An 8,808-nucleotide genomic window follows, 5' to 3' on the forward strand; every position below is an offset into this window, starting at 1 on the left:
GGAGGTTGAGAACCGGTGCTGTAATTCTTGAGACTGTGTCTCACTTAGCGCACGTTTTCACAAGCTATGCCTGGACCCTGATTATTTACAATTAAGTATAAAGTGTTCAGGGGATATCAGAAACGACCGTCAAGATAATAGCAGCAGAGCCTTCCGAAAGGCTGCCTATCGTCATTATATAATTGAAGAATAAGGCTACCTTGGAAAACACAAAAGAAGGGTATGCCCTTTATGCTGTGTATGGAAAATTCGAGAGCACTACCCTTCCTCAACTGGGGTGTACATGGGGTTCAAACCTCGCTAAAATGGAAATAACTTTTTGATAGGTTTCTACAAGGAATTTTTAATTGCAGTTGTTTGTTCAACCTCATGCCATACCCCCAACCCCACACCCCCTCAAAAAAAAATTGTCCTGGATTGAGTACCCCTGTGAATATCGCCCCATGAAAACAATAGCATTACAGCTCTATTTGTATTGTGGCAGTGCGAGCAAATTTTATAATATGGATAATTAGACTCACAAAAACGGATTCCAACAGCTAGTTCAATAAGGACCAATCTACTCCGGTATTTACATTTACTAACCAATCCTTTGTCTTCGGTTAACTTTTGCATTATTTAGTTTCACATATTGTGCATTAAAATTATTAAGCAATTCTCATAGGTTATATTTATTGTCAATTTATTGTCAAAAACACCATGGTTGCTTATTGTGCATCATACATGACAGTCCTTCGTTGATGAATATTTTCTTACACTGCACATGAATACATAAAGGTTCCATATTTATTACATATTTTACATCAGGTTTCCTAGTTTTTCTTAAACCTGCTGCTGGGCTGAATAAAGAGCTCGCTTGAAGGTGGGGGTGGCACGACAGCAATTGAAGGGGCTATCCTCCTTGGGTCATCAGCTTCCATTGGGACCGCCCTCTGCATATTTTCATTATCCTCCACACGTAGACGAAACACTTTAGCCAGAAGCATCCAAATATAACCATAGTCTTTGGCCTGCTTTACAATTTTCACATTCCAACTCTTTGTTCTTTGGTTGTACTTCCGGGTCACAGCAACCTCGCCTAGCTAGTGGATATGAAAGGCAGGTTTATTGGCGAGAACATACGATTAATAGACTATGTTATTCGTTTTACCAAAGAAAAAAATATCCCAGGGCTATTATTATTTCTTGATTTCGAAAAGGCGTTTGACACGATTGAATGGCCTTTTATCATAAATTCTCTTCAATACTTCGGTTTCGGCCCAAGTGTTGTAAACTGGGTCAAATGCCTTTACAGCAACATAGAGAGCTGCTTCTTAAACAACGGCTGGACAAGCAATTTCTTTAAAATTGAAAGAGGGGTCAGGCAGGGGTGCCCGTTGTCTCCATATCTATTTGTTCTTTCAGTCGAAGTCTTAGCCAAGGCTTTTAAAAGAAACAGCAATATCAGAGGAATACACGTTAACCAAGAGGAAATTAAAATAAGTCAATACGCAGACGATACAACCTTAATATTGAATGGTTCACAAACGTCGCTCTCAGCTGCTCTCAACACACTTGACGATTTTGGAGAAGCCTCGGGTCTCAAACTCAACAGTAAAAAAACAGAAGCAATTTGGATCGGAACATATAGTGGAAAAACAGAAATTCTTCTTCCAGAAAGAAATTTCAGATGGCAAACAAACAAAGTAAAATCTTTAGGCGTTTGGTTTACGACAGACCCTGAAAACACTGTACTTCTAAATTATAAGGAAAAACTGGAAAAAATTAACAATATTCTAAGCAACTGGAAATACCGTAGATTAACCTTAAGTGGGAAGATCACTGTTCTGAAAAGCTTAGTAGCTTCTCAAATTGTGTACGTCTTGGCACCCTTGTGCACAAACAAAAAAATAATTAGCGAGATTAACAAGCTCTTTTACTTGTTCCTTTGGAACGGAAAGGGCGATAAAATAAAGCGAGATATTATGATTAACAATTACCCAGCAGGTGGCCTCAAAATGATTGACATACTATCTTTCAATAAAGCGCTAAAAACCACTTGGATAAAAAAGTACCTGGATACAGATAATCAGGGTAAATGGAAACTCTTTCTAGATCTTGAACTGAAAAAGTTTGAGTGTACCCTACCGTTCACAAGCAACCTTAATAAGATAGACATAGCTAATATCTTCAAAACGCAAGACAGTTTCTTAAAGGAAATTCTCCTAATCTGGTCAGAAATCAATTTTGAAGAGAGGATAACATCAGAGAGCCAGCTTTCAGAACAAGGCATATGGTACAACTCACTTGTAAGGATTAACGACAGCCCTATTTTCTTTAAAGAATGGTATCGTAAAGGCATCACAAAAGTTAAGCACTTAAGGAACAGAGAAGGAAAATTCCTCACTCCACCAGAACTTTTAAACAAATACGACATCAAGGTCCAACCCTTGGCATACTGGAATAATTTCTGCTCTTAAAAAGCTATGCAACACATTCAACCAAGGTGACCACACAAACGAAGGTAATAGTTACGAAAGCTTTTCGACAAAACTAATGAAAGCCCAAAAAGCAAGCAAGTTGGTGTATGACAAATTAATTACAAAGAAAAGTGCCCCCCCCTACTACAAGCCAGCAAAAATGGAATCAAGACTGCAACTTAGGTCAAAACGAAATAACGTGGGGTGCGACCTACCAGCTAGCTCATAAAATCACAAAAAGCATAAAACTCAGGGAATTTCAATTTAAATTGCTGCACAGAAGAATACCAACAAACGCTTTCTTAACTAAGATAAGAGTAAAAGAAAACTCCAACTGCTCCTTTTGTAAAAAAGAACCAGAAAAACTCGTACACCTTTTCTGGTCCTGCCCCAAAACGGCGCTCTTCTGGGAGAGCATCATAACGCGATTAAAACTTTGCCAAATTATTCCCGATAGTTACTCTGCAGACATGACTGTTTCACTAGGCCTGAGATCAGACTCTTCTAAACTTCAACGCCAGATCAACTTTTGTTTTCTTATTGCCAGGCACTATATCTGGCTCTGCAAAACAAAAGAAGCTATACCTCTATTGCAAGGATTTCTCAAACACCTAAAGACAATTTACAACATACAAGCACAAGCAGAAGCAAACAATGTTCTGCCCAAACAATGGTCATTCCTACACGACATCACGTAGAAACTATCGTTTCTACCATGGCGCTATTCCCAACGCCCCCTGATATTCTCTATGTCTTTCATCCGTAGCTTATCCTGCCTCAATAACGCCAACTATCCTTAAATAAGTTTCTTCTGATGCAACTGTGTACTTGAAGCATACGAAATGTAATAATGTTTGAAAACAGTAGTATTGTTAGCAATGTAAGCAATAAGTATGGTCAGTATTGTAAGTATGGTATGAATGTTGTAAATAATGTAAGCAGTGTAAGCAGTGTTCAATATTGTAATTATTGGGTTAAGTAAAGCAAATATAAAAAAAAAAAAAAAAAAAAAAAAAAAAAAAAAAAAAAAAAAACCTCGCCTAGCACATCTTCTTGTTCAGGAATATCGAGGTGATAGTTCCAGTCAATGGCAGCTAGTTGTTTTCTTGCTTTGTAGACTTTCTTCCTAAAAAGAACAATTGATCAAAATAGACAGTGTTCCATGAGATCTTTGTTCACACAGGGCAAATTTTTGAAGTATACAACAATTTGAGCTTCTCTAAAGGCTAGAGATAATAATTTATAAATACTATGAACTTTTAAAACTATGAAGTGTCGTTACTTCCGTGTAGGAAATTCTCTTGCTGGCATACATCAATGACAGAGAGTTGGCTCGTTCTAATGCGCCTGTATGCCTAAAAGTAACATAAATATTTTTGAAAAACATGGTTAAATATACATGTAATAATTAAAGAAGGACAATGAATTGAGCTTGACATAGAAAGGCACTTAGGGGCTGGCCAACACCTTAAGAAGGTTTTCACAAGGTCCACAGTGGCAATAAAAAATAAACCCTTGCCTAAGCCTGACAACGTTAACGTTACTGAGCTTAGTTCAAGGAATGGGGCTGCTTGGAGTTATTGACATAGTATTCATTAACACATTCTTCTTTTAAGTTTCCTCCATACATTTCTTTTGCCAAGGACCAAGCAGACAGGAATACAAACCAAAATATTTTTTCTTTGAACATTATATTTGAATAAACCAACGTATTGAAATAAGATATATATTTAGTATTTCTTATGAAAACAGGGTTCCCCTTATATACCTGAATCTGGTGTAGTACTTGAAACTTTCAAGAAGGTCAGGATCCAGGATAATTTTTTGCAGTGCCTCAAACTCTTTGGATCTCCTGTCAAACCATGGAAGCTGGTGGTTTTCCTCAGTGATTGGCTTGTGGTCACAATGGCCATCAGCCCACTCATGTTGATTGCACACATGGTGTAATAGTGAGATCCAGGTATCCTGATTTCATAATAGTAAAATTTCATTGAAACAGATATAACAAGATGATAATGACATAGTGTCTGTTTACATGGAGGTAGGGAACCCCAGGTAGGTGAGGTAACCCGCTTTGGTGGAGTATCCCGCTTGTCCATATAATATCTCATTTTAATTTGATAGATGGGGTGACCCACCACATTTTACCTCACCTATCCGAGGTCCCCCACCTCCATGTAAACAGACCCTAAAACATTGTGAAGAAACAAAGTGTTTACAGCCTGATATAATATAATGTGATAATTTTCAAAAAAGTCTCAGAAAAAAAAAATTCAGACCTGTCACTAAGATTTCAAGTTGCTGGGTACATAAAATAAGTAGGCAGAGAATCAAACAACGGGGGGTTTCGTTTGGTTCCATTTTTCTTCTATTTTCCTTTGAGTGTAGCTGGGGGCCACATAGACCCATCACCTCTTACTGACAACCCTGTTATTAATTACTTTAAAAAAGATGATAAATTGGAATTACCTTCAATATCTTCAGAGCTTCTAGCTCATTGCCTTCCACTTCAGATGCCAGACTGCAACAGTGCCAAAAGTGTCTAACAATGTGGTCAGACCAAAGGGTCACTTTTTCCATCCCCTTTGCACTTCCCACCTACAGAAGATCAATAACAAGCCTTAAATTTTTTTCTCTGGCAGAGATAAATGCAACGACTCAAAAAAATAAACCTACATTGACAGTCCAATCATCATTGTCAAACTTTGAGCATTTAATTCTCTACAGATTATGTTAACAACATTTCTTAGTCCATTCCTGGCCCATTGGTTAAAGATATGATTTGATTATCCTGGAAATATACAACAGTGAAGTATACTACATGGGCGTATTTACAAGTGACAACACAATGTATGTTTATGTTCTATTTATAGGAAAGAGTCTTACCAATACATGGGACAGAGTCACATATTAGAAAGAATTACACTAAATTTGTTCTTTGTGGCCACTGTAAAATTAATATAATATCAACTCTAACTCACATTTTAAAGACACTTCCGGATTCCTTTTGACTTATGCCAGACATCAAGTGAGTGGAATATCTGTCTAAAGGCATGAGCTAGAATACAAGGAAAATAGTTTAGTATGTTTAGAAAATACAAAGTAAACTACTTGAGTTCACTGATAAATAGGAAGCATTGAAAACCCACAGGCAAAAAGCATGAGTTGTAAATAACAGCAGAAATTTTGGTAAGAATATGGAAATGACAACACAGCTAACCCATTGATGGTTTGGTTCAATTGATGAGAAAAAAGTTGACAAGAAAAGCACAACCTAAAACGTATTTCAAGGCTGGGTGCTCTATGGTTTTAATACAAAACTATTAACGTAATCTCCCGGCATACTTCAACCTTCCTCATCCATCATGATTTATTGAACGTTCAGACATTCACTCAATGAAAACCTGATGCATCTAAAATTTTTATCACAGGAAGAACTTCAAATTGCTCCTTCACCGTTATGTCCGAGACAGATATGTGAAATAATTATGGAAACAGAAAATCAATACCGAAATGACCACCTACCTATTGTCACAAGCCATTCCAGCAACTGGACTTTCCACTGGTGGAGCAATGACAGAACCGTCATACTTGCCTCTTTTCACAGGGGTCGAGGTGTGCAAATTAGAATCATCTGCAAAACAATATACAACATATTATAACTTTTATTTCAATGAAAACAGAATTAATCCCGATGGACTGTGTCCATTAAATGTTCCGGCCACATGCACTGCTCACATAAAAAAGAAGTCCCTGAACAGGGATTCCAGATCGATCTCGTGCATCTAGTTACCTGCTAGGGGTTGTTGTACTGCACTTGACTCTTCCGTACTCTTCTTCATGGCTTGCTTGGCTTTTAAACTGTTAAAATAAAGTAATATTTAACAAGTAGTTAGATTCGACGTTGCAGCTTCGACTAAAAAGCAATATTAATGTAGAAGTCTTATTTTCTCACCTTTGTTGCCTTCGCATCTCAAACGACAACAAATGCTGCAAGAAAGCAGTGTCGGTGGAGAAGACACACTGGGCTTTCAGCTTTTTAAATGTGTCCAGAATGTCACGGCGGACGTAAATCCTTCCATGGGACTTGAGCCACGAACTCCGAGAGTCAGATCTCTTCTCTATGCTCTTAACAAAGCTTCCAGGTGACAAGAGCCTACGGCCACTGCCGTAGCGTTTACCGCCTCGAGCCGACATCCTTCGCTTGGAGCGCTAAATAGCGCTTAGGATTTCCACAATTCTCCAAAAAATTACTGTAACACGAAAGCCTTATGTCTAAATAATTTAAATATATAGATAAAATACAAAACGAACACCGATTAGCGACGATGGAAACAGATTTTCACTTGATTTGTGAGGGTTCGCGTCAGTTTGATTTCTTGTTGGGCTGAACACTTTTCAAAGAATCGAGCATGCGCAATGCATGTGACACGGCTCCTTTAATAAGTTGTCACCATTGTGTTTATTTTCTCCAGCAATGGTGAGTTTTTTGGCGTCAATGCCATGCTCGGTTTAATCTATAAATTGGGTTATATCTCATTTTAGTGATAAAAATTTGCAAGATGAAGATAAACAGGATGAAAACCCAAACAAAGATATAAACAACAAGAATGAGAACGATGAAGATGAAGATGAGGAAGGCGCCTATGATATGGAGCCAGAAGACGACGACGATGAGGAATTTGAGAACGAAGATGGGAAAGAAAACGCTTTGGCTAATCCAGAATACGAGTCTTCAGATCCTGCTTTGCCTTTTGTAGCAAAGCGTCTCATCCGTCCTCGCCGTATAATACGTGTAATTCGACGTTTACGTCGACGAAGAGGAAGCCGCCGCCGGTCTTCGCGTGGTCGAAAACGACACTCTCGTGGGTAAGGCAGAAATGAAGCTCGTGTAATGTTGAATAGGTTAAAAAGATAGAATATATGTAAGAGATTAAGAGGGTATCTCTCCAGTCTTTCTCAGTGGAACGAGTATCTTAAATGTGCTTTTAAATTTTTACAGTCTGCTGCTGATGTTGCTGTTTTTCTTAAGGAAACGTCGTTGTTGTTATTTTTTTTTTAACCCAGAGCAGTTTGTTGATTCTGAGAAGGTGTTTGAGACTTTGTTTCGTGGTTTATCGACACATAAATTACACACTTGTTGGCTATAGAGTGCACTTAAAACCGGTTGCTGTTCATCATTGGATTTATCGTTCACTATAGAGCTTGCACGTACTGTTAATTGCCGGTAAATTACTGTAGTCAGTTTTGATAATAACTTCAATAAGGTGCCACCAGTGTGATTATTTTCAGCAAGACGAGTTATTTTGCGTAGATGCAGGGTTTAATCTGTAAATGCGGTTACATCTCACTTTAGTGATGAAACATTGCAAGATGAAGATAGACAGGTTGAAAATCCAAACAAAGATATAAACAGCGAAAGTGAGAACGATGAAGATGAAGATGAGGAAGGCGCCCATGATATGGAGCCAGAAGACGACGACGATGAGGAATTTGAGAACGAAGATGGGAAAGAAAACGCTTTGGCTAATCCAGAATACGAGTCTTCAGATCCTGCTTTGCCTTTTGTAGCAAAGCGTCTCATCCGTCCTCGCCGTATAATACGTGTAATTCGACGTTTACGCCGACGAAGAGGAAGCCGCCGCCGGTCTTCGCGTGGTCGAAAACGACACTCTCGTGGGTAAGGCAGATATGAAGCTCGTGTAATGTTGAATAGGTTAAAAAGGTAGAATATATGTAAGAGATTAAGAGGGTATCTCTCCAGTCTTTCTCAGTGGTACGAATATCTTAAATGTGCTTTTAAATTTTTACAGTCTGCTGCTGATGTTGCTGTTTTTCTTAAGGAAACGTCGTTATTATTTTTTTTTTTTTTTAACCCAGAGCACTTTGTTGATTCGGAGAAGGTGTTTGAGACTTTGTTTCGTGGTTTATCGACACATAAATTACACACTTGTTGGCTATAGAGTGCACTTAAAACCGGCTGCTGTACATCCTTGGATTTATCGTTCACTATAATAGAGCTTGCGCATACTGTTAACTGCCGGTAAATTACTGTAGTCAGTTTTGATAATAACTTCAATAAGGTGCCACCAGTGTGATTACTTTCAGCAAGAAGATTTATTTTGCGTAGATGCAGGGTTTAATCTGTAAATGCGGTTAAATCTCACTTTAGTGATGAAACATTGCAAGATGAAGATATGGGGCCAGAAGACAACGATGGTGAGGAATTGGAGAACGAAGATTGGGAAGAAAACGCTTTGACCAATCCAGAAAACGAGTCTTCAGATCCTATTTTCCGCAGAGTCGTACGACTTGTTCGTCGCAGAGTAATTCGACGTTTCCGCCGACG

The 8,808-nt window shown here is 38.3% G+C and overlaps 1 protein-coding gene across 6 annotated transcripts; it reads right to left on the reverse strand.

Moving 5' to 3' along the window:
- Positions 1–661: 661 nt before the first annotated feature.
- LOC140931094 (uncharacterized) lies at positions 662–6,888 on the reverse strand. Of its 6 annotated transcripts, XM_073380841.1 has the most exons (10): positions 6,415–6,881; positions 6,253–6,320; positions 5,985–6,093; positions 5,441–5,517; positions 4,929–5,057; positions 4,228–4,424; positions 3,745–3,814; positions 3,495–3,584; positions 1,044–1,073; positions 676–1,002 (listed from the first exon to the last, which is right to left on the reverse strand). In XM_073380841.1, the coding sequence occupies exons 5-10, from the start codon at positions 5,037–5,039 to the stop codon at positions 973–975; spliced, it is 528 nt and encodes a 175-aa protein (XP_073236942.1). In that variant the 5' UTR covers positions 5,040–5,057; positions 5,441–5,517; positions 5,985–6,093; positions 6,253–6,320; positions 6,415–6,881; the 3' UTR covers positions 676–972. The 6 variants fall into 6 exon arrangements, with proteins under 6 accessions (XP_073236941.1, XP_073236942.1, XP_073236939.1 ...); XM_073380838.1 differs by having other exon boundaries at positions 676–1,073; positions 6,415–6,885; XM_073380840.1 differs by lacking the exon at positions 3,745–3,814 and having other exon boundaries at positions 662–1,073; positions 3,495–3,585; positions 6,415–6,888.
- Between the last annotated feature and the right edge of the window lie 1,920 nt (positions 6,889–8,808).

Source organism: Porites lutea, chromosome 3, assembly GCF_958299795.1.
Source record: "Porites lutea chromosome 3, jaPorLute2.1, whole genome shotgun sequence".
Lineage (NCBI taxonomy): Eukaryota > Metazoa > Cnidaria > Anthozoa > Scleractinia > Poritidae > Porites > Porites lutea.

Bases quoted from the DNA above. Each gene is read 5' to 3' on its own strand.
- LOC140931094 (XM_073380838.1), bottom strand. From the start codon at position 5,039: ATGGAAAAAGTGACCCTTTGGTCTGACCACATTGTTAGACACTTTTGG. The intron at 4,425-4,928 runs GTAATTCCAATT...TTATGAAATCAG, and splicing joins AAGCTCTGAAGATATTGAAG to GATACCTGGATCTCACTATT. The intron at 3,815-4,227 runs GTATATAAGGGG...TGTTACTTTTAG, and splicing joins AAGTACTACACCAGATTCAG to GCATACAGGCGCATTAGAAC.